Source organism: Crocuta crocuta, unplaced genomic scaffold, assembly GCF_008692635.1.
Source record: "Crocuta crocuta isolate KB4526 unplaced genomic scaffold, BGI_CrCroc_1.0 scaffold619, whole genome shotgun sequence".
NCBI classification, from domain to species: Eukaryota; Metazoa; Chordata; class Mammalia; order Carnivora; family Hyaenidae; genus Crocuta; species Crocuta crocuta.
In genome coordinates, this window is record NW_027533395.1 from 1,405,589 (window position 1) to 1,432,587 (window position 26,999).

The 26,999-nt window shown below is 38.7% G+C and overlaps 1 protein-coding gene across 1 annotated transcript in view; it reads right to left on the minus strand.

The window, feature by feature from the left end:
- The window catches only part of ARMH3 (armadillo like helical domain containing 3), a 170,625-nt gene that overhangs the window by 67,341 nt on the left and 76,285 nt on the right, over window positions 1-26,999 (minus strand). The window contains exon 23 of the mRNA XM_077748423.1: window positions 20,096-20,171. Coding sequence (XP_077604549.1) covers window positions 20,096-20,171 — 76 coding nt within the window. The remainder of the gene's footprint in view (window positions 1-20,095; window positions 20,172-26,999) is intronic.

The following is a 26,999-nucleotide window of genomic DNA, read 5'->3' on the forward strand; positions in this document are numbered from 1 at the left end:
GAAAAATGCAGACACAATTCATTTAACAATTAATGTACTGAAGCTAAAAATTCTTACCATGTCATTAATTGCCTGCTTAAAACGCTGCCTCAGTTTCAGTTTTAGATGATCACACACCTTCTTTAAGAACCCAGGGGAAATGCAATGCACAAGGCAAGGCTTGTTTAGAGGAGAAATAGCAGGCAGCAGTGAGTTTCACACTTTTCTCTCCCTATGGACCCCAACTCAGAAGAGCCTTCACTGTGACCACCAAGCTTACTACTAATTAAAAGAGAAAACAGTAAAGAGCATCTTCTTTCTCAGTAAAGCTCTCCCACCTACCCTCACTCCAAACCACCTCTTCATTGTTCTCTGTTAGGTTTCAATTTCTCAATATAATAAGAACTAATGCTTGCAGCAATTTTTTTCCTTCTTCTTCTTCTTTTTTATGTTATTATGGTTTTAATTATGTCAACTGGTAAATTCCCTCTTGGGGTTTTGGGAGAGTAGGAGGACAGAGGAAGATTTGAACCATTCTATGAAGGTTGTCGTCCCTGATTTTTCCAAAAAAGGATTTTATTTTTCTAGTCTGGCCCTGGCTGATGATTCCCCACCCACAGCTTTTTCTTCACAAATTTATTCTTTACAAAGAGCTTTGCAGTTGATTCTTAAGGAGTTTTTTATTTCCAGATTTTGAGGCCATTTTATATAATAGCAGTAAGCCAAAACCCAGAAAGGAGAGAAAATATTCCCAAATCATCCACCAAATCAGTAGCAGAGTCAGGATTAGATCAAAGCATCTGGACAAAAATTTAGAAGGCATATTTATCAAATGTGCTGATGATACAGAGCTGCAAAAGAAAACCAATACATAGAATGACATCATCAGGACTCAAAAAATATCCTGATAAACTAGAATGATGAGCTGCAATGATGAGACACATTTAATAAGGATAAAGAGTGGAGCGCCTGGATGGCTCAGCTGATTAAGTGTCTGACTCTTGATTTCGGCTCAGGTCATGATCTTGTGGTTTGTGGGATTCGCCAGGTCGGGCTCTGCGCTGACAGCAGAGAGCCTCCTTGGGACTGTCTCTCTCTCTCTCTCTGTGTCCCTTCTCTGCTCACTCTCGCTCTCCCTCTCTCTCTCTCTCAAAGTAAATAAAGTTTAAAAAAAAAAATAAGAAGAAGAGTTTCTTTAGGTTAAAAAAAAGTTCAGGGGTGCCTGGGTGGTTCAGTTGGTTAAATGTTCAACTCTTGATTTTGGCTCAGGTCATTATCTCACTGTCATGAGATGGGCATGGAGCCTGCGTAAGATCTTCACTCTCCTTCTCCCTCTGTCCCTCCCTCACTCATGCTCTCTCTCTCTTAAAAAAAGGAAAAAAGAGGGGCACCTGGGTGGCTCAGTCGGTTAAGCCTCCTCTGCCTTTGGCTCAGGTCATGATCTCATGTTTGTGAGTTCGAGCCCCGCATAGGGCTCTGTGCTGACAGCTCAGAGCCTGGAACCTGCTTTGGATTCTGTGTCTCCCTCTCTCTCTGCCCCTCCCCCTCTTATGCTCTGTCTCTCTCTGTCTCAAAAATAAAATAAAAACATTTAAAATTTTTTTAAAAAAAGAAAAAAAGAAAGGAAGGAAGGGAAGAAGGAAGGAAGGGAGGAAGGGAGGGATGGAAGGAGGGAGGGAGAAAAGATAAGATCAACTGGAAATGTTCAGGTGATTCACCAATACGGTAATAGTAACTCTGAATGGTGAGATTTTAGATGAGTTTACTTTACTTTGTTCTTTGCACTTTTTTGTATTGTTTAAAATTTCTATAATGAGCATGTAGCATTAAAAAACAAACAAATAAACAACCACCACCACCACCACGCTAAATACCATGACCAACTGATCAATTACAGGATGCGGGAGAGTTAGCTTGACAGCAGGTCACTTTAAGGAGATTTAAAGATTTTAGTGGGACCTAAACCTCTTATGAACGAACAACACAATTCACCTGCTGAAAAACTAATGCAATTGGAGCCTGCAAATAAAATGTGTCCATATTCCGGGTGCTAATAGTCTCCCACTAATCTAAACTACTCAGATCATATCTGGATCCAGTTCTAGGTGTCATTCAATCCAATAAACATTTACTGAATGCTTACTTGGTGACATGCCCTAATGCCATACTTTAGGAGGTATGCTGAGAAATGATAATATATCTAAACGACAATCACAGTATGCCAAAGGTCTAAAACCATGACATATGAAGAACAACTGAAAGAAGAAAGGATAGCACAGAAGCACCGTAGTACACATTTTAGCTCTTGAAGAGGTTAATATATAGAAGACAGAGTAAAGGTTCAGGTTATAAAGAGGAAGATTCCAACATGAGGAATAAATTCTCATCATTTTTTAAAAGATATTATTTATTTAAGTGATCTCTACACCCAAAGCAGCGCTCAAACTTACAACCCCAAGATCAAGAGTCACATGCTCCAACTGAGCCAGCCAAGTGCCCTACGATCCTCATTGTTTAGAAAACTGAATGGTCTATAGTCTAAAGTATTAAGTACTATTTTCACTAAGTGTTCAAGGAGAGGCAGGATACAACCCCAATAAGTGAAATTTGTGCTTTGGGGAACAGACCAGAGTAGATGGCCTCTTCAGTTCTTTTAGCTTTTAAGGTTCTGTGATCCTGGCACTGCTAATCTATAAGATCAAAGTCCCATAGAAAAGACGAAGTATGGTACATGGCATCTGGTATAAATCTGAGAATTTAGTTAGAGTGATTACGCTCCTATGGGGCCAAAAACACTCCTCTTTTTGTTCACAACAATCCAAAGAAAACTAAAATTTCACCTACTGAAGAGATGCCTGTTGGGTTTGCTGACCAGGATAATATATTGTTACCCAAATGTAACAGGTTCTACAACTCACTAAGATTAACAATCTACTTGTTCTACATGGTTAGAATATCTGAGTTAGATGACCAGAGTTCCAGCCTAACTTTTGGGAAAGAAAAATGGAGAGAGAAAATTAACAGATAATATGAAGAACTGCCTACAATTTTAAAAGACTACTTTTTTAAGTGCCCTAGATGTTGGATGGAAAAAGGAAAGAAATTAAGGATCTAAATTATGCCTAATGATCCCATTTGTGACTAGGATTTATAGAAGTTACAATTTGAAACCAGCATTTGTGAGGGGCACCTGGGTAACTCGGTTAAACGTCTGACTTCAGCTAAGGTCATGATCTCGTGGTTCATGAGTTCAAGCCCCGCGTTGGGCTCTGTGCTAACAGCTCAGAGCCTGGAGCCTGCTTCGGATTCTGTGTCTCTCTCTCTCTCTGACCTTTCCCTGCTCATGCTCTGTCTCTCTCTGTCTCTCAAAAATAAACAAATGTTAAAAAAATTTTTTTAATAAAAACATTTTAAAAATTAAAAAAAAAAAAAAAGAAATCAGCATTTGTTAACTAAGTCATGACTAAGTGTCTACACTTCCTACCTAGCAAGAGTTCCTTTTGAAGAAAAAAAAAATCAACCTTTTCTTTGGTGAAAATGAAACTTTTCGTCTTACCTTGGCATCAGTAACAAATAGGGAACAGCACATCCCTAAAGGACCAAGGACCGATGTACCAGCAAAAGCAGGCCATCTCCAGAGAGCCAGAGAAGGAGAAGAGCTAGCTGGGAAAGAGCAAAAGCCCAGGAATGACAGATAGGCTTTGGACTGCTGTAGACTCTAGCCCCTTCCCAACCCTCTGACCTGATTATTTAACGAGTCAATTGGAAATACGTTTCTTCCTGACCTACTAAGACAGCAGTAATTCTAGGCCATCTTCACTGCCCCTCTGGTTCTCAACTCCCAGCATTTAGAAACAATTGTAAAGACAAGGAAGCAGTAATAGAAACAGAAGAATAAAGAAATAGTCCTAAAACCAGAGGCTTCTAAAGAAAGGATCCCAAGTCGATCTCACACAAACACACCACCCTTTCGCTTACTCATTCTTTCTCTCTCTGAATCTCTCTCTTCCCAGGTTTGTGATGCTTACGTAATAAGAAACCGGAAAAAGCCATCGGGAAAGATCTGCTGATTAAAAGATTCGCAGAATAAAGGACATACGTCAGATGGCTCATCTCTGAGAGCCATAAAAAAGTTAATGCTAAATTTAAAACCTAAAGTTAATTTACCACACCATAAAATTATAGGAAAGGAGATCCAATTAATTACTAATGGCACAAGCACAAACAACGAGCCTTTGCTATGTACATCCACATTAAGAGAAACAGAGAATGCTGAAGGACTGTGGACCGAAAAAGAGAGGAGAGGATTTGTTCTCCTTCTACATGGGGACCATTCACTCACACACCTGGACCAAGGGCTAGAACATTCTGGAAGAAACTACCAATCATACATTTCATCTCTAGTGCTCTCAGCAATTTCATCTGCAAATGTCTGTTCAGAATCAAGCCCTTTCAACTTACCTCAAGACCCAGAACTCTTAATTACCTCTAGTCATCCAGAAACAGCTACTCTAGCATCTCTGGCTCAGTCACAAAAACAGTCCCTCCAAACCATCTCCAAAATGTTCACGTAAGTACTTGCCATATTCATTAAGAAAGAGAAAAATAGGGTCGCCTGGGTGGCTCAGTCAGTTAAGCATCCAACTTCAGCAGGGTCATGATCCCACAGTTTGCAGGTTTGAGCCCCATGTCAAGCTTTGTGCTGACAGTGTGGAACCTGCTTTGGCTCCTCTGTCTCCTCTCTCTGCCTCTCTCTCTGTCTCTCACTCTCTTTCAAAAATAAATAAATATTTTTAAAAAGAGAAAAATATTGGGGTGCCTGTGTGGCTCAGTCTGTTAAGCATTCAGTTCTCAATCACAGTTCATGATCTCAAGGTTTGTGGGTTCAGGCCCCATATTGGGCTCTGTGCTAACAGTGCAAAGCCTGCTTGGGATTCTGTCTCTCCCTCTCACTGACCCTCTCTCTCTCTCTCTCTCTCTCTCTCTCAAAATACATGAACTTAAAAAAAAAAAAAAGAAAGAAAGAGAAAACTATTGGTGCAATTAACAAGCAAAAAAACTGTTTTCCAAAACAACATTCAAAGTACGGTTACCAGTTGTATATAAGATCTCTTCCAACTAACACAAGGTTCCTTAAGTTGGCTATTCACATTTCTATAAAACCCTAGCCTTTACAAAAGGTGAGGCCCCACACCTGGAGGGTCTTAACTGACACTCTCAGAGCATGCACCTACAGCCCACTATGGGGATCCTTCTGTTTTATAGTCCAATAGCATGATTCAGGACAGAGGGCTGAGCTCAAGGTTGGCTTCTTTTCTCCTAGGAGGTATACTCTGGTTTCTCTTCAGATCGAATAAATCTTTTCTCCTAGGAGTTACACGCCAGAAATAGTCCTTTATCTGAGACAATAAAAAAAGGCCACAATTAGCAGCCCCTACCTTGGTGGGAGAAAATGAGATGCAAAAGATGGAGCATAGAACAAGATTATTCTCCACAAACCAACACCGACTCCAGACATAAATGAACACACCTTCATCCATTCCACATCAAAGTACTGTGTCCTTCTCTCAAAATTACATACCTCCAAAACAAGTGTTTACCAATTAGTGCTATTATTTTTTTACCATACTCTTTATTTGTTATAAAGCTCAACATGCAAGCATCAAGAGCCAATGAGCTCAACATATTTTGAGCTGTAGGCTATCAGCTCACTGAAGAATGGGGCAGGATCTAGAATGCTGTGTTTAACACCCACGTGTGACAAAATCTCTCAACAAACAAAATGTATCTAAACTCTAAATACAGACTGTTTCCCCACTCTCACCTAGTCTTAGCTCCAGACATGATAAAGTAAACAAAATTAGGGTCCTATTTCTAATGCATCCTTACTTCTCAGGAAATACATGAAATTCTCCTTTTTAGTGTGCTTTTTGGCAAATAAAGTTCACTGAGGTGAGTGTAGCATGTTATTTAGAGCTACATGAGAGTTACGTTTCTATATCTAACTGGAATTAAATTAGTATAATCTAAACAGTTTGTGATTCCAATAAGGTAAGATGTATATGGTAAACCCTACAGCAACCACTAACGAAATAACTAAAAGAAATAGTGAAAAAAAATCATTAAAGAAATCAAAGTGCTACAATGAAAAACATTTTTTTTTAACGCAAAAGAAAGCAGTTAAGAAGGTACAGAGAAGGGGCACCTGGGTGGGCTCAGTTTGTTGAGTGTCCAACTCTTGATTTTGGCTCAGCTCATAATCCTAGGGTTGTGGGATGGAGACTGATTAGAATTCTCTTTCTCTTCTTTCTCCCCCTCTGTCCATCCCCCACACATGCTCTCTCTCAAATAAAAAACTTTTTTAATAAAAAAAAAAAGTGGGGCACCTGGGTGGCGGTTAAGTGTTGGACTTTGGCTCAGGTCATGATCTCACAGTTAGTGAGTTTGAGCCCCACGTCAGGCTCTGTGCTGACAGCTGATGGTTCAGAGCTTGGAGCCTGCTTCAGAATCTGTGTCTCCCTCTTTCTCTCTGCCCCTCCCCCACTCATACTTTTGTTTCTCTCTCAAATATAAACATTTAAAAAAACTAAAAATAAAGGTAGAGAAGAACACAAAAGACATGAAACACATAGCAAACTAGAAATGAAATGACAGACATAGTCCAATTATATCAATAACAACACTAAATGTGAATGGAATAAATAACCCAATCAAAAGGCAGAGATTGTCAGACTAAATAAAGTAAACAAGATCCAACTATATGCCATTCACCAGAGACACATTTTAGATTCAAAGATACAAATTGGTTGCAAGTAAAACAACGAAAAAAATTAAAAAAAGATTTGTTATGACAGAAATAAAAGCTGAGACGATTCAACAATATAAATTGGGTACTGGAGCCCATGGCTGACACACCAGTGCCCAGCAAACCTGCAACAGGGAAAACCTTTAAGCTCCTAGGAATATCAGATGATGAAAACATTTCCTATGCATGGGATTCAATACTGTATGGTTCATTAGGATATGCTGTGGTTGGCCTTGGGCATTTTTTGTTAACTAGTAAAATTAGAAGATCATGTGATGTTGGAGTAGGAGGATTTATCTTGGTGGCTTTAGGATGCTGGTTCCATTGTAAGTATAATTACACAAGGCCAAAAATTGAGAAAAGAAATGCCAGAGAAGGAATTAAAAATAAGATTTTATATGAAAGTATGCACCTTGATCCTGAAAGAAAATAAACCAACAACAACAGCAATCAAGTAGTCTCAAGCATAGAAAACCCAAATACAACTCACTGGAGTCAGTGTGGACAAAACTGAGGTTAATTCTATTAAACCTTGTATGTACCATAAGGCTTTCAATGAAGCAAATAAAGTATAAAGTGTGTTAGTTATAAATAAAATAAAAACTCAATAAAAATTGGAGACTTTAATAATGGCCAGAACAACTAGGCAGAAGATCAACAAAGAAATAGAAAACTTGGCTGCCACTAAAAACCAGTTAAACCTAACAGACATCTAGAAAACAGTACACTCAACAACAGCAGAATATATGTTTTCCTCAAGGACATATGGAACATTCTTCAGGATAGATAATATGCTAGGCCACAAAATAAACTTCAAAAAATTTAAAATGACAGAAATAATACAAGGTGTGTTCTCTGACCAAATTTCTGTTGTTGATTTTTAATTTAATTCTATTGTGGTCAGAGAAAATACCCTGCATTATTTCTTTTTTTTTAAGGTTTATTTTGAAAAAGAGACAGAGAGCACATGAGGGAAGGGCAGAGATAGATAGAGATGGAGAATCCCAAGCAGGCTCCACACTCAGCACAGAGCTCAATGGGGAGCTCAATCCTATGACCATGAGTTCATGACCCAAGCTGAAATCAAGAGTCAGATGCTTAACCAACTGAGCTACCCAGGCATCCTCATCCTGTATTATTTCCATCATGTAAAATTTATTGAGCATAATATATAGACTTGTTGTACAGACTTGTCAATTATTATGTTGTACATCTGAATCTAATGTAACATTGAGGGTTTTTTCTATGACGTTTAAGCCTAAAACAAGCAGAAGGAAGGAAATAATAAAAAGTAAAATTAATGAAATAAGGAATAGAAAAACAAAAACAAAAACCAATAAAACCAAAAGTTTTATGGTTCTTGCAAAGATCAACAAAACTGACAAACCTTTTAGTTAGACTGATAAAGGAGAAGAAACTCAAATTCCTAGAATCAGAAATTAAAGAATATTGCTACTGACCTTACCGAAATATAGAAGTATTATAAAGTACCATTATAAACAACTGTATGCCAATAAATTAGACAACTCAGATGAAAAGGACAAATTCTTAGGAAGACACAAATTACCGAAACTAGGGGTCCTGGGGTGGCTCAATCAGTTAAGTAACCGACTCTTGATTTCTGCTCAGGCCATGATGTCACAGTTTGTTTGTTTGAGCCCCTCAATGGGATATGTGCTGACAGGCAGAGTCTGCTTGGGATTCTCTTTCCCTCTCTCTCTGCCCCTCCCCTGCTTGAGCTCTTTCTCCCTCTCTCAAAATAAATAAACATTAAAATTTTTTTCAAAAAACAACAAAAAAAGAACACCCCAAAATTACTGAAACTGACTCAAAAGAAACAGGCAATCTGAACAGACCTATATAAAAAGCAAAGAGATTTAGTTACTATTTTTAAAAAACTACCTGTGAAAACAAGCCCAGGCTCTGATAACTTCATGGATGAACGTACTAAAGATTTAAAGAATCTCTAAATCCTTTATTTTTTTTCTACTTTTTAAATGTTTTTAAAATTTGTTTCTGAGAGAGAGACAGATAGCATGAACAGGGGAGGGTCAGAGTGAGAGAGAGATACAGAATCTGAAACAGGCTCCAGGCTCTGAGCTAGCTGTCAGCACAGAGCCTGACGCAGGGCTCGAACCCATGAACTGTGAAATCATGACCTGAGCTGAAGTCAGATGCTTAACTGACTGAGCCACCCAGGTGCCCCTCTCTAAATCCTTAAAAAAAAACTGAAGAGAGGGACCATTTCCCCAACTCATTCTATGAGGTCACCATTACCCTGGTGTCAAAACCAGACAAAGACCACAAGGAAAGAGATCTTCAGAACAATCTTTTTGATGAATATGGGTACAAAAATCTGCAGCAAATGCTAGCAATCTAATTCCAGCAACATATAAAAAGAATTATACATGATAACCAAGTGGGCTTTATCCTAGGAATGCAAGGCTGGTTTAATATCTGAAAATCAATATATATAGTTGTATTAGAATAAGAAACAAATCATTTCGATAGACACAGAAAAAGCATCTGACAAAACCCAACATCTTTTCATGACCAAAAAAAAAAAAAAAACCCTCAATAAACTAGGAATAGAAGGGAATTTTTTCAATGAAATAAAGGGCATCCACAGCCAAATGTTTTAATAAATTAAAATGTAAGAAAAAATTAAAAATATCTATAATCCCTCCAATCAAACATAAGAACACATTGATTAGTATCTTTTCAGTTATACCCATATTTCTTTTGGGCACATTTTCTTTTACCACAATAATGGCAAGAAGAAAAATTAAATAATAAAGCCGAAGTTTCTTGGTCAATTTCTCCTCAAAAGGCTGGAAGAGATGGAAAACATAAACTCTCCCTGTCCAAACTATTTTTCCAATGATGATGTCTAAGTTCCAATGGGGGCCCTGATGTCAGGTTGGACATAATATTATTCTGTATTTCCAGTCCTTTCTAAGTCTACATGAGTAGAGCCAAGGGAACTGAATAAAGTTGAATACAGAAGGGGGTTGCTGGTCTAGAATGAAGTCCCATGAGAGCATCAGAACCAAGGCTGGTAAGACCTCCAGACTTGCATCTCAAGAAAAACTTTTTAAAAAGATGATAATAATGAACATTTATATAGCACTAGTGGTGTGCTAGGCACTATTCCAAGTGCTTTACATATAGTGTCATTTAGTCATCCCAACAATGATCCAGGTTCCATGAGGAAAAGCAAAAAATGGTTAAAGAATTTGTCCAAAGTAAGTGGTAGAGCTTAGACTCAAACTCAGATAACTTAACTCTTAGAGTCCCACCTCTTAATCACTATGTTATGCCATCTCCAGATAAGCAGAGAAATGAACAAGCCTAAAACACAAAACAGAACAGAGACATACAGAAAAAACTGTGGAGTCTCCATTTCTGTACTTACAAGTTAATTCAGCCTGATTCAAATTAAGAAATCAGAATTGTGGTTATATCAAAAAAGCAAAGTGGGTGCTGGGTAAACTGCAGATCCACATGCAAAAAAACGAAGTTGGACCCTTGCATCATAAATAAAACTTCCCTCAAAATGTATCAAAGACCAGGGGCGCCTGGGTGGCTTAGTCGGTTAAGCGTCCGACTTTTGCTTAGGTCATGATCTCGCGGTTCGTGGGTTCGAGCCCCACGTCAGGCTCTGTGCTGACTGCCAGCTGTTTCAGAGTCTGTATCTCCCTCTCTCTCTGACCCTCCCCTGCTCACGCTGTCTCTCTCTCTCTCCTAGAAATAAATAAAAACATTCTAAAAAAATGTATCAAAGACCTAAATCTAAGAGCTAAAACTATAAAACTCTTGGAAGGAAACACAGGAAAGCTGCAGGACTTGAATTAGCAATGACTGCTTGGATATAACACCAAAAGCATGGTCAACAAAAGAAAAAACGATAAGCTGTATGTCATCAAAATTAAAAACTTTTGTGCATCAAAGGACAAGATCAACAGAATGAAAAGGCAAACAATGAAAAAAAATATTTGCAAACCATATTCCTCATAAAAGAATGGTATCCAGAATATAAAAAGAATTCCTAAAACTCAACAACAAAAAACGCAAACAATCCAATTTAAAAATTGGCAAAGGATAGCAATAGACATTTCTCCAAAGAAGATAAACAAATAGCCAATAAGCACATGAAAAGATACCAAATACCCAAAAGTCATTAGGCAAATGCAAGTCAAAACTGCAATTCAATACTACTTCATACCCATTAGGAAAGCTATTATAAAAAAAATAGAGGGACGGGGTTCCTGGGTGGCTCACTAGGTTAAGCCTCTGACTTAGGCTCAGGTCATGATCTCACAGTTCATGAGATCAAGCCTTTGTCCGGCTCTGTGCTAACAGCTCAGAGCCTGGAGCCTTGCTTCAGATTCTGTCTCCCTCTCTCTCTGCCCCTTGCCCACTTATACTTGGTCTCTCTCAAAAATAAACAAACATTAAAAAAAAAATAGGCACCTGCATGGCTCAGTTGGTTAAGCATTCAACTCATGATTTCAGCTCAGGTTATGATCTCAAGATTTGTGAGATCGAGCCCCCATTGGGCCCAGAGCAGAGTCCAGATTGACAGTCTCCTCTCCTCTGCCCCTCCCCAGCTCAAGCTCCCTCCCTCACTCACCCACTCTCTTTCTCCCTCCCTCCTCCTCCCCCAACACATGTGTGTATGAGTGCATGTGTGCATGCATGCTCTCTCAAAATCAACTTTTTTTTAAAGTTGATTTATTTTGAGAGAGAAAGCACACGCACACAAGAGGGGGAGGTGCAGAGAGAGGGAAAGACAGAACCCAATCAGGATCCACTGCCAGAAGTGGATCTGAAATGGGGCCCAGGCCCATGAACCATGAGATGATGACCTGAGCCGAGATGAGAGCAAGGGTCGGATACTTAATTAACAGACTAAGCCACTAGGTAACCCAATAAACATTAAAAATAAAAATAAAATAATAATAATAAGGGTTAGCGATGATATAGAGAAACTGGAACCCTTGTTCATCATTGGTGGGAACGTAAAATGGTGTAGCTACTGTAGAAAAGGGTATGGTGATTCCCCCCAAAATTAAATTACCATAGATTCAGCAATTCTACTTCTGGGTATATACTCAAAAGAAGAAAAAGCTGGGGTACCTGGGTGGCTTAATCAGTTAAAGCCTCCAACTCTTTATTTCATGGTCTCACAGTTTGTGAGTTCAAGCCCTACATCAAGCTCTGTGCTGACAGCATGGAGCCTGTTTGGGATTCTCTCTCTGTCCCTCCTCTGCTCCCTCTCTTGCTCTCTCTCTCTTAAAATAAACAGACTTTAAAAACAATAAAATAAACCTAAACACTAAAAAAAGAAAAAGAAAAACCAGATTCTCAAATAATTGTACACCAATGTTCATAAAAGCATTATTCACAATGGCCAAAGAGTAGAAGCAAAGGCTGCATCAATGGATACATGGATAAATAAGATGTGGTATACATAAAATGGAATATTATTCAGTCTTAAAAAAAAATAGGAAGGAGGGACTCCTGATTGCCTCAGTCAGTGGAGCATGTGACTTTTGATCTTAGGGTTATGAGTTTGAGCCCCACGTCGAGTACAGAGATGAGGAAAAAAAGGAAGAAAGGAAATTGTGATACGTAACACAACATAGAACCTTGATGACATTATGCTAAGTAAAATAAGCTAGTCATAAAAGGGCAAATATTGTTTAATTTCTCTTCTATAAAGTTCCTAAAGTAGTCGAACTCATAGACACAGAAAGCAGAATGGTGACTGCCAGGGGTTGAGGGGAAGAGAGAAGGAGTTACTGTTACTGTTTTGATTGAAGAATATGAAAGAGATGGCTCATAGTGATGGTTGTACAACAATGCAAACCTACTTAATGCCACAGAAATGTAGACTTAAAAATGGTTAATATGGTACAATTTATGTTATATATATTTTCTTGAAATTTTCCTTTAAAAAGGCAAAGTGGAAAAAGACCACAAGGACATTTCAGTTTGAGGTAAGGAGGGGTTTTATACACTAAAGTCACCTAAAATCACAGCAGCCCCAACTAAGAATCTTAAATATTTCATTACAAATATCTGAATCTGCTCAGCCAAGACTTCCTTACTGCATTGCAGCTCACCAAGCCTGGCTATGACCTAATGCAAAACCTCATTTTGCAGTACAAACCAAGTTAGGGCAAAACAAATGATTAACCACATGGGATTCGGTGTTGCGTTTTTTATTTCTAGCTGTAGTTTTAAGAGATTAGGGAACAGCAGCTATTAGAATAATATGTAATACTCCCAGTCACTGGGGAAACGATATTATAGCAGCCTCATTTTGGTGCTTTGTTTTAATCTGCATAATGCTTTTCATTCTCTGTAATGGGAGATCAGCAGGGTCTGATTAACACAAGAAAGGTCATTACTGATAAATTCTAACCCAAGGGATAATGTGAGCCTGCCTGTCGGCCACTTTAGAGCAGACAACTGGACTAGAAGCTTATGCTCATGTACCTCTTGCTACTCAGGAGTCATCAGCCCAGTGTCTCTGCTCCTATCATTTGATGCTTTGGTCCATATTTACTTTTCACTGGACAAAGATACATCCTTCAGCTGAAGTGCTTTGTGTCAAACTGCTCCTCCTCTCAACTCATCAGTACCCAATATGATAAAAGAAATATGACTATGGCGAATTCTGTAGCTCAAAACAGGGTCATAGGCAAGAGGATTTGGGGGGACTCTGCTTGGCTAAGACCTCACATTCCCTTTCCAACCCTAACTCTGGACATCAACGGTGAATGCACTCTCTGTGATTACTGCCTGGGGGCTTTTTCTCCATGACATTCAGAATTCTATATGCAGCCTGCTCCAAAGGGTGCTATGTTCAATGAACCCCTCTATCTAGAGGCTGCTGAGAGCTATTCTTGTTCCCCAGCCTCCCTAGCAGAGTGTACATTTAAAGCTTTCCTCCTCCTCCTTTTTTTTTTTTTTTGGAGGGAACATTTTTTAGGGTGAAGGAAAACAGCTACATAAGCATATAAGCAGGAAAAGCAGGAAGTAGGGGGAGGACCACTTCAGCATTGAAACAAAAAGATCTTGGAGCAAACAGAGGGACAAGAGGCAAACTCACAAGGTGAACAATTATGAGACTTACAAAGAAATGCACTAAATTCTCATTCCAAACCCCAAGCTTGTCACTAACCACAGAAATATCTAAAAAGTCATTCTTGTCAGTCCTGGAAGTCTAATGGATAAAAAGTCGTTGTCAAAGAAAAACTAAACTTTAGGTTAATGTATTCCAAATAAAGGAAAAATTTAATATATTAATCATAGAGTTAAAACTTTATCCATCTTAAGAAAATTACAGATTAGGAGAAAAACCTATTTGCAGTGATTCAGCCACTATTTGTGTGAGCAACCAGAGAGTAGGATAGTGAACTTGGTGCTAATAAAATGCTAAGTGAAAAGCATTAAGATGTTAACTCGAATAGATTCATTAAAGGGCTTCAAATTACTTACATTGAAAGTTGGTTAGATGAAGGTCAGATTTTAGTCTAACATTTTTCTTTTTCTCTTTTGGCTAATTAGGTTAATAGTTAGCAGACATCGTCCTAAAGTATAGGACCTCACTGGGGTAACCTGCTAAGTGGTGGCAGGAAATATTTAGCCTAGAAGTTTCCAAGCAAAACTTCCCAAATGCCTTCCTTCCAGTCCTGCACAGAGTATTTTCCTTTTGTGGCCTAGCTGATCTGTGAAGGCATATGAAGTAACAATTATACAAAGTGGACTTTTTTTTCAAAGTGGTATTTAAAAAAAATTTTTTTTAACATTTATTTATTCTTGAGAGACAGAGCGTGAGCAGGGGAGGGTAGAGAGAGAGGGAGACACAGAATCCGAGGCAGGCTCCAGGGTCTAAGCTGTCAGCCCAGAGCCCGACGCGGGGCTCTAACCCACAAACCGCGAGATCATGACCTGAGCTGAAGTCTGCCACTTAACCCACTGAGCCACCTAGGCACCCCTCAAAGTGGTATTTTAAAGGTGGAGCAATGAGGGGCACCTGGGTGGCTCAGTCAGTTAAGCCTCCGACTTCAACTCAGGTCATGATCTCACAGTTCGTGGGTTTGAGCCCCCCGTCAGGCTCTGTGCTGACAGCTAGCTCAGAGCCTGGAGGCTGTTTCAGATTCTGTATCTCCCTCTCTCTCTCACCCTCTCCTGTTCACGCTGATATTTTATTTTTCTTGCGGCAAAGCAAAGGAACCACTTACCTATGGAAAAGAACAAACACAGGGCCCTGTATGATAATGAATAGATGTTCCAATAAAAATAGCACTTTCTCAAAAACACTAATTTGAAAAGATATATGCACCTCTATGTTTCCTGCAGCATTATTTACATTGGCCAAGATACGGAAGCAACCTAAGTGTCCATCAAGAGATAAATGGACAGGAGCGCCTAGGTGGTTCAGTCAGTTAAGTGTCCAGCTTTGGCTCAGGTCATGATCTGCTGGTTCATGGGTTTGAGCCCCATGTCAGGTTCTGTGCTGACGGCTCAGAGACTGGAGCCTGCTTCAGATTCCGTGTCTCCCTCTTTCTCTGCCCCTCCCCCACTTACACTCTGTCTCTCTCAAAAATAAATAACCATTAAAAGAGAGATAAATGGATAAATCTGTGGTATATATACTATCATACAATGGAATATTACTCACCCACAAAAAAGAATGAAATCTTGTCATTGGCAACAACACGGATGAACCTAAAGGATATTATGCTAAGTGAAATAAGTCAGGCAAAGACAAAGACCATATGATTTCACTTACATATGAAATCTAAACAACAAAACCAATAAGCAAACAAACAAAAATAGACTAATAAATACAGACAACACACTGGTGGTTGCTAGATGGGTAGGGGTGGGGGATTGATGGTATAGGTGAGGGAGATTAATAGGTACAAATGTCCAGTTATAAAATAAGTAAGTCACAAAGATGAAAAGTACAGCATAGGGAATACAATTACTTAATATTGTAATAGCTTTGTACGGTAACAGACGGTAACTACACTGATATTAAATGGTGAGCCGTACACAATGAACAGAACTGTTGAATCACTATGTTGTATACCTGAAACTGATATAACATTGTATGTCAACGATACTTCAAAAATAGTTTCTAAGCAGCTGTATTTTAAGAATCTCTCTGAAGGATCAAACAGGAAGAGACAAATTGTTTAAACACAAATAACTTTGACAATTAAAGAACTAGCATGACTAAGCCACGAAAGACAAGTGAAAAGCAAACAGACTGACACTTGAGCAAATTTAGGCCTCCAAGCGTGTGGAAGCACTTTGAATTTTCACTGTCAAAATCTAAACTCCAAAGAACAGAAAAGTCTGCAGCCCTGCATTTTACCTGCTGGTAAGACACTATGTTAGGGTTGTCGTTAGATGTATTGCCTTCCAGAAGATCTCAAAGACATAACTTGTAGCTGTCATCAACCGCCAAACCAGTTTGAGGCCCTTTCAACTGTTAGATGTCTGAAAATTTCACATGCAGCCCAAACCCCATCATTATCAAAGAACATACTACAGGAGAGGTGGCTCAGAGTTCATTCACTCTTTCTTAGAAATCCCTTCCAGGTATGGGATCAGCACAAATAATCTTTATGATAACAGAAGTAAATGTTGCACACTGTCATAGTTTTCTTGCTAAGCCTTTATATATCCTTGATAATAAACTTGGTGACCAATAGTTAAACATCCCACAGTCTCACTGGGAGACCCAAGAGGCCAATTTTCTGACATAGTCTCTTGTTTTCTAAACCACCCAAAGTTAACAGTGTCATGGATTTATAACACAAGCTCTTAGAAAAAAGCAAAGGAGCATAAGGCAGCACTCATTACCGTTGGAGTGGAATGCAGACTTCTTAGGCATACCACTTTTTTTTGCCCTAAGCTAAGAAAATACCAGCTCTGAGAAAAGAAAACTCCGGGTACCACTCTCATTGAAAGCATCAAAGTCGGGGCGCCTGGGTGGCTTAGTCGGTTAAGTATCCGACTTTCGCTTGGGTCATGATCTCGCGGTTCGTGGGTTCGAGCCCCGCGTCGGGCTCTGTGCTGACTGCCAGCTCAGAGCCTGGAGCCTATTTCAGAGTCTGTATCTCCCTCTCTCTCTGACCCTCCCCTGCTCACGCTGTCTCTCTCTCTCTCTCCTAGAAATAAATAAAAATATTAAAAGAAAAAAGAAAAAAAGAAAGCATCAAAGTCTACCTGCAAAGGGGCTCCTGAGTGGCTCAGTCAGTTAAACGTCTAACTCAGGGGTTTCAGCTCAGGCTATGATCTCAGGTTTCATGAGATGGAGCTCCATGGCACGGATTCTTTCTCCCTTTCTCTCTGTCCCTCCCCTGCTTGCACATGGACACCCATGCACATGCTCTCTCTCAAAAAAATAAACTTAAAAAAAAGAAAATCTTATTTTAAAGAAGTCTACCTGCAAAAAAAAAGCAAAACATTTTTTAAGGTTGTTAACATCTTAACTTTTATAGAAGAGACAAATGAAGACATAATTAGGAAACATTCTAAGGAAGGCTCAAAATGCTAAACCTAAAAACAGTATGCAATTCCTCAAAAGATTAAACACAGAATTATCACGATTCACCAATTCCACCCCTAGGTATATGCCCAAAGGAAGTAAAAGCAGGGACTAGGGAAATTGTACACCCATGTACAAATAACCAAAAGATGGAGGCAACCCACCTGGAATTTCATCAACGGATGAATGGATAAACAAAACGTGGCATATTCATGCAATTGGAATATTAGTCAGCCTTAAAAAGGAAGGAAATTTAACACTTGCTACAACAGAGGAGAATCTTAAATACATTATGCGAAGTACCTTAGAGTTGGCAAAGTGCTCTCACATACATTATATAATTCTCACAACTATTTCCCTGTGAAACACAAGCTCCATTTTATACATAGTAGAAAGAAGTCCAGAGAAGCTAAATAACTTGCTCAAGGTCACACATTAAGTGGTAGAGACAAAAATTTTAAATCCAGTTTCTCTAATTCAAATTTCCATGCTCCTTTCAATACATCATATTGAGTTTTCTGTTTACTTCTGTGGCAACTCTATAAGAGCCATTACGGTATAGAAGAAAGAGTCCTGGAGGGCCTGGATGGCTCAGTTGGTGGAGTGTACAGCTCTTGATCTCAGGACTGGGAGACTGAGCCCCCCGTTGGGTGTGGAGATGTCTTAAAAATAAAACGACCTCCAGAAGAAAAAGCCCTGAGCCCTGGACTTGGGAGTTAAAGGACCTATGATTCTCAGCTTTGCCAAACAAGTGTGGGACTTTCTCCAATTCACAAAATCCTTAAGACTCAGTTTCATCACGGGAAAAAGTATATTTTTAAAAGTTTATAACCTACTCTATAGAGTTTGAATAACAAAGAAGAAGACGGTATGTGAAAGAGCACAAAGTTTAGCACTTGGTAAGTGAAAATAAATATCAGAAAGGAAAAAAAGTAAACTTTAGCTGGCTTAGCATTACAAGTATTTTGCCCTGATCTGGCCTTAGTGATAAGTGACATCCAAATGCATTTTTCCTGTAATCTCTTAAGAAAACTGACTGGATCCTTGATACCTCTGATAGATACTCCAAGTCTAATTCATTAGTGACAGTGAAGATGATGTCATTATTCTCTGCAGCAAGTTCATCAAAGAAATGTGAGGAATGAAAGTCAAGGTATAGGCCCAACGGACACTTGTAAAGAGAAGAAAAAGTCATGGTTATAGGCATCTGCTCAAAGTTCAACCCAATCCTTTCTGGGCTATTCAGAAAAAGCACAGGCCAAAAGCTTCCATCAGCTGTTTGACGGCCCTTGGGAAGAATAAGGACAGCAGCCAAGCCAGAAGCCACTGAAAGGGAAAGCAACAAAGTAGAAGATAAAGCAAGCATAAAGGAATGTGATCAAGGAAACAGGTCCCAGATGAAAAGGAGCTGCCTGGAAAGCCTAAGTAAATACATGAATAAATAAACACAACATAAATTATACTCATATGAACTTCATACTCAAGCCCAGAATCTGGAGCTTCTTTCAAACACCCACATTTGTCATACTGCCCTTGGGTCACAAAGGGATATTTGGGAGAAGGCAGTTTCTAATTCCTGATTCTTAACAGAAAATCACATTTATCATAAGGCCTCACTACAGTATGTGGTTTATTTGCTAGGTACAGATATGCATTTGTGAGATTTATAAAACTGCGTTTGCGGCAAAGTGTCTCTGGGGTCAGGTAAGGCAGATCAACCTCCAGCGCAATCTTGTTAGCACATCTCACCCCTCTGCCCCCTCATTCCAACTCTCCCAACACACACATTTCACACTTTTCCTTTTGTTCCCAGACGTAACAAATACCGCTGTAAATCACTAGTGGACATTTTACCTTTTAAAAAGGGAAAGAGAGAGAGAGAGAGACAGAAATAAACACTAAATCCCAGCTCTGTCACACATTAGAATTTATACTAAGTTGTAGATGTGCATTACTATTGCTGGGAATGTCTGGCAAGGCTTACATCTGGAGCTAAATCAAGTTTCCCCATCTGTTGGGTTTGCCTCTTCTACTCAGTGTTAATTTTTCAATTGTTTGCAAGAACAATTTAATATCTGTTGAGAAAATGGAAAATGACAGGCACAAAGGGAGCGAGGAATGTAAAGAAAGTCAGCTTGAGATTTTATGGTACTCAAAGCACCCTCTCTCCATTTACAAACAGCTCACTCCTATGAGTATGTGTTATTTCCTCAAGACCCTTCACCAAACTCCACGTCTGAATCAATTTTATCCAATACATATACCACTCTGTAATTGCCTTGCTGTTTCATAAGGAACCTAAAATAACTTAGCCCCATGAGCTCTATTTGCCTCTGTTTACCACAAATAGAAAGAGCCATGTAAAGCAAAACGTCAAAGTTCCAGATCCCCATGAGTCATTCACTGAACTCATGGAGAATGGCAGAAAAAATTTTTCAGAGAAAATGGCCTATACAACAGAAAACACTTTGGCAACAAAGATGCCTGAAAAGGGCTTGCAACCATCTCTTGGTAAGAAAATTCATAGTACAGCATTGTGAGCTATTTCAATATGACAATATGAAAGTCTCATGCATTCCTGCTTTTCTTGATCAAGTACGACATTTCTTCCACTCCTACAGACATCAGGGCTTAAAATAACAGTGGTGTTCAACATACTCCACTCAGAAAGGTACAATAAAACTCAAGATGAGCCAAGGAGCTGGGAGAGGGGTAAATTCTCTCTCATTCCTTACCTGATATTAACCAATGCATGGGTCACCTTGCTAGCTGCTTCTTTCCATTGGCCTGCATTGGTAGAAAGCCTCAGGACTGTAAGGAAGAAAAGAACAAAGATCTGTCAGATCTCTGGTATAAAATACAAATACGAGGAATAAAGACACATCTCAAAACACTATTTATTAGAATAACCAAACAGGGCCTATGCCAAAGTTCTGGTTAAAATATCCTCATCTTAGAGGAAAAATACAAGGGCTTATTCCCAACTATCTTCACCAGGATATTTTTTCCTCTAACTTTTTTTTCACTTTCTATCAAAATACTCCTCCTCTACACTGGGTTCCCTTCCATCTACTCTCTACAAACAGGTTTCCATACTTAGGTTTTACATTCATTTAAAATCCACACTAAGGTGGTAAAGTGAGGTTAACCTGTCTGCCACATTTATCGTTTCCCTACTGGCTGGGGCTGATTTAATGGAAGTGGCTGGCTGATTAAGTATCCCCTCCTGCTCCATGCATATCTTTCTCCTAAAGGTCTAAGCTGGGACAAACAGAATAAATAATCTTGCCAGATAAAGGATGGTCATGTTTTAATCAAGGAGTAACCTGTTTGGGACACATGGGTGGCTCAGCTGGTTAAGCGTCCGACTTTGGTTCAGGTCATGATCTCATGGTTCATGAGTTTGAGCCCCACATCAGGATCAGCTCAGAGCCTGGAGTCTGCTTCAGATTCTGTGTCTCCCTATCTCTCTGCCCCTTCCCTGCTCATGCTCTGTCTCTGTCTCTCTCAAAAATAAATAAACCTTTAAAAAATTTTTAAAAAGAAGTAACCTGTCTTAGCTCCTCTGACTTAACTGTGTGACCTGCAATATGAATCAACAGGAATATTCTTGTCTTTCTGACCAAATTCTATCTCTTTTCCACACTTACAAATAGGAGGAAAGACGATGGAAATCCAGAACACCCTCTATCAATGCTGAACTTCAGGACCATACAATACAGTACTGACATAATTTTAGAAAAGAGACAAACCAGCACAACTGCTCCTTGAAAGCGCAAGCACATGGTGGGCACTCCAGGTATATGCCTTTAATGAAGGAAGAGCTAATAAGAGCTAAAGTTTACTACGTGTCAAGAAGTGAACCAACTTAGGTTATATGCAACATAGCAAAGAGATGAGGAAACTGAGACTCAGAGGAGCCAAGTAATTGATCGAAGTCATTCACACAGTTGTATGTAACCAAGCTAGAATTTGAACCTGGAGGGTATGACTCTAGAGCATGTATGTATAGTGAGTGGTTATGAGTACTAACCCTGAAGCTAGCTGTCAAAAGTCCAGTTCCAGCCGCTGCCATTTACTAAACAATAATAGCAATCTTTATAGGAAAGGATCTTTGTGAAAATTAAATAAGTTAATATATATAAAGCCTTAGATCAGTGCCTGGCACACAGTAAGTATTATGTATGCACTAGCTATCTTTATTTAAATAAACTGCCTCTCAAACAAATGAATGAATATATCTGAGATTTTCCCAAAGGAAAGAAAGAAGAACCTAACAAATATTAAGAAATATGTAACCAATTTGCAGAGGAACTTTATTTTATTTTATTTTTTTAAAGGTTTTTTTATTTCTGAGAGAGAGAGCCCAAGTGGGGAGGGGGTGGCAGGGGCAGATGGTGACAGAAGATCCAAAGCAGGCTCTGTGCTGACAGCAGCGAGTCTGATGCGGGGCTCAAACTCATGAATTGTGAGATCATGACCTCAGCTGGTCAGACTCAACCGACTGAGCCACCCAGGCGTCCCTGCACAGGAACTTGATACCTAAGTACCGTCACTACCTACTCCTGCTCACTATTCTAGCAAGGAGAGCAGCGAGGGAAGGCCTATGGCTGTAGCAGGGAAAGGAAACTCATCTCTCTGCTCTACACTTGTCCCAGCAATACATTTTTATAAATTCATGCAATTTTATGAAAGAGAATATGGGAGCCTTAATAAAACATATTATCAGAACACTGCTTTTCTAATTTACAAGATTTAGTGCAGGGGAAGTTGGTATAGTTCCAAGTGAAAGCTCCTCAGTCTGAAATCCAGTTTCACCCAGTGTATGTGCAAATTTATTCATGTAAATGAACACAATTGTTTCAGCAAATCAGACATATCTTCTCCAACTCAATTGTGGAACTACTGAGATAGGTTTGTTTTTCACTAGATCCTCTACTAGATCATAAATTCTCTGACGGTGGGGACCAAAACGTTTATGGAACTGAGCTGTATTTTCCTCTCTTTATCTCAGAGGGGTATTTAACTCTGTACATGGATTATTTCTCTGTAACATTCTGTCAGCTCTGTTCCTTAGAGAACAGGCACCAGATGACCTCATCAATGCATTTCCTTTGGAAATGCCATAGGCTTTTATATTCTTTTCTAGGTTACCAAATTTAAACACAAAATTATTTCAAAATGCCCTAAAAGCCTCAAGCTAAGGTAATCATTTATGTTGTAAATTATGGTTCACAAAAATAACATATTACACGGCCATTTTAAAAAGAGAGGTAAGTAATAGTAAAAACTGGAAACAACCATAATTTCCATGAAAAGAATAAACTAAACCCACACTATGCCAAAAAAAAAAGAGAGAAAGACTTAAGAAAATTACAACAGAAGGAAGATATTTTATGACATATAGTTTTAAAAAACACAAAATAGAAGGATAACATGATTACAACTATGTAAAACTATGCATACATACAGGCTGATATAGAAGTATGAAAACAATGGTAGTGGTAAAAGGAGAGATTGAAATGTTTAGTTTTTCCATCTTCTTTTTCTTAAGTATTTGTAATTATCTTTTTTTTTATATTAAAAAAAGTTGAAAATATGATATCATTCATTCATGGTTCAGGGCAGCTCCTGTGGAGGGCCTTCCTATTTAGTGGACTTCACTGCAGAAAATTAGCATCATAAGAATATTAGAGGTGTGCCTTTATCAAAAATGTTTCAGTGAGCCTTCCTCTTCCAGTATGACGGAAGAAAAAGACATAATCTACCCTCCTACCTTAAATAACAGAGCAGTAGATGAAATATATGAAACAACAATTACCAGACACTGGACAAAAAGCATACAGAACTATGATCCTTGAAGGAAAAAAAAACAACAAGGTGAGCCCTACAATTATCCTAGCTTCTAGCATGAAGTCTTCTAGCCTGTGGGTCAGGGAGGAGGAACCTAAGTAGAACCAGAAGTCATACCAAGCTGAACATTTGGAGGTCAAGACACCTAAAATTTGTGGGGCAGAGTATTGTAGAAGAGGGAGTTTGAGGGAGCTCTGGAGGTCCATAGAAGGGTCCTCATACACCTTTTACTGAGTATTGAGCTACATACATGGAAGAGGAAAATATTCAAGGGCACAAAGATCATTGGAAAGAAAAGAAATTCTAAAGCTCATGGCCACAAATAAAATAATTGGGCTTACCACCAGCAAGAGCAGAAAGATCTACTCATACATGGATTGTCAGACAAAGTATACAGATGAGTACTGCGTTAGTAATGGAGCCACATTAGCCTATGTGAAAGATTGTTCTCGACCTCCCCTGACAACTCTTAAATGCAAACCGGAAAGGATAAAACTGAATCCACATAACACAACCCACTCTAAAACAAAGTTTAACATTACATAAAAATATAACACAACATTTAGCACTCATAACATTAAAATCACAATTTCCAAAATCCACTTTAAAAACAACTACGCATTCAAAGAAACAGAAAAATATAACCCATAAGCAGGAGAAAAATCAGTTAATAAAAACAGATCTAAACATGAAGAAAAATTAGCAGAATTAGCAGAAAAGGACATTAAAACAACTACTGTAAATATGTTCCATATTCTCAGGAAGACTGAGGAAAATACAAATACAATGAGGAAAGAAATGTACATATTAAAAAGAAGTCCAAATAAAACTTCTAAGGAAGAAAAAACCTTCTGAAGTGCAAACTACTCTGGATAAAATGAACTAAGATTACTGAAATCAATGGCATATTTAAAAAATATAGAAGAGGCATGTAAATTGGGAAGGAAGAAGTAAAGCTGTCAATATTTGTAGATGACATGATACTATATACAGAAACACTAGGAACTCCACCAAAAAACCATTAGAACCAATAATATTCAGTAAAGTAGCAAGACACAAAATTAATAAACATAAATACGCTGTGTTTCCATACATTAATAACCAACAATCAGATAAATTAAGAAAATAATCCCACTTACAATTGCATCAAAAAGAATAAACGACCTAGGAATAAATTTAATTTAGTAGGTAAAAGATCGGTACTCTGAGAACTATAAGATGCTGATGAAAACAACTGATGATGACACAAATTAATGGAAAGATATATGATGCTCATGGAAGAACTGAAGTTATTAAAATGTCCATACTACCCAAAGCAATCTGTAGATTCAGTGCAATCCCTCTCCAAATACCAACAGCATTTTCAAAGAACTAGAACAAATAATCATAAAATTTGTAAGGAACCACCAAAGGCCCTGAATAGCCAAAGCAATCTCAAGAAAGAACAAACCCTGGAGCGCCTGGGTGGCTTAGTCGGTTAAGCGTCCGACTTTCGCTTGGGTCATGATCTCGCGGTTCGTAGGTTCAGGCCCCGCGTCGGGCTCTGTGCTGACTGCCAGCTCAGAGCCTGGAGCCTGTTTCAGTCTGTGACTCCCTCTCTCTCTGACCCTCCCCTGCTCACGCTGTCTCTCTCTCTCTGTCCTAGAAATAAATAAAACATTAAAAAAAAAAAAAAAAAGAAAGAAAGAACAAACCCGGAGGTATCATGCCCCCAGATTTCAAACTATACTACAAAGCTACAGTGATCAAAACAGCATGGCACTAGCACAAAAACAGAGACATAGATCAATGAAACAGAGTAGAGAACCCAGAAATAAACTCACATCTATATGGTCAATTAATCTATGACAATAGAGGCAAAATATACAATGGAGAGGAGACAGTCTCTTCAATAAATGGTGTTGGGAATATTGGAAATCAAAATGCCAAAAAAAAAAAAACAAAAAAAAAGAAAAAGAGAGAGAGAAAAAGAGAGAGAGAGAAAGACTGGACCACTTCCTTATACTATACACAATAAACTCAAAATGGATTAGAGACCAAAACGTAAAACCCAAAGCCATAAAACTCCTAAAAGAAAACACAGGCAGTATTGACTGGAAGAACAAATATTGTTAAAATGTTGATACTACCCAAAGCAAGTTGCATATTCAATGCAATCCTTATCAAAATACCACCAGCATTCTTCATAGAGCTAAAACAAACAATTCTAAAATTTTTATGGAACCAGAAAAGACCCCGAATAGCCAAATCAATCCTGAAAAAGAAAACCAAACCTTAAAGCATCACAGACTTCAAGCTGTATTACAAAGCTGTAATCATCAAGACAGTGTGGTACTGGCACAAAAACAGACACACAGATCAACAGAACAGAATAGAGAACCCAGAAATGGACCCACAAACATATGGCCAACTAAGCTTTGACAAAACAGGAAAGAATATCCAATGGAAAAAAGACAATCTCTTCAGCATATGGTGCTGGGAAAACTCGACATGCAGAAAAATGAACTTGGACCTTACACCATACACAAAAATAAACTCAAAATGGATGAAAGGCGTAAACATAAGACAGGAAGCCATCAAAATCCTAGGGAAGAAAACAGGCAACAACTTCTTGACTTCAGCCACAGCAACTTCTTATTTGACGTGTCTCCAAAGGCAAGGGAAATAAAAGCAAAAATGAACTACTGGGACCTCATCAAGATAAAAGGCTTCTGCACAGCAAAGGAAACAATCAACAGAACTGAAAGGCAACCAATGGAATGGGAGAAGATATTTGCAAATGACATATTCGATAAAGGACTAGTACCCAAAATCTATAAAGAAGTTACCAAACTCAACACCTGAGAAACAAACAATCCAGTGAAGAAATGGGCAGAAGATACGAATAGACATTTTTCCAAAGAAGATATCCAAATGGCTAACAGACACATGAAAAGATGCTTAATATCACTCACTATCAGGGAAATAAAAATCAAAACTACTCTGAGATACCGTCTCACACCAGTCCGAGTGACTGAAAATTAACAACTCCGGAACAACAGATATAGGTGAGGATGTGGAGAAAGGGAGCCCTCTTGCATTGTTGGCGGGAATACAAACTGGTGCAGATGCTCTAGAAAACAGTGTGGAGGTTCCTCAAAAAATTAAATACTGAATTACCCTACGACCCAGCAATAGCACTACTAGGAATTTATCCAAAAGATACAGGAATGCTGATTCACAGGGGCACATGCACCCCAATGTTTATAGCAGTGCTATCAACAATAGCCAAATTATGGAAAGAGCCCAAATGTTTATCAACTGATGAATGGATAAAGAAGATATATAATATATACATGTGCACAATGCAATACTACTTAGCAATGAAAAAGAATGAAATCTTGCCATTTGCAACAACATGGATGTAACTGGAGGGTATCATGCTAAGTGACATAAGTCAGTCAGAGAAAGACAGATGTCATATGTTTTCACTCATATGCATAAGTTGAGAAACTTAACAGAAGACCATGGGGGAAGGGAAAGAAAAAAATATATATAGTTACAAACAGGGAGTGAGGCAAACCATAAGAGACTTTTAAATACAGAGAACAAACTGAGGGTAGAAGGGAGTGGGAGAGTGGAGGTGGGGAAAATGGGTGATGGGCACTGAGGAGGGCACTTGTTGGGATGAGCATTGGGTGTTTTATGCAAGTGATGAATCAAAGGAATCTACTCCCAAAGCCAAAAGTAACCCATATACACTGTATATTAATTAACTTGACAATAAATTATATATAAAAATTTTTT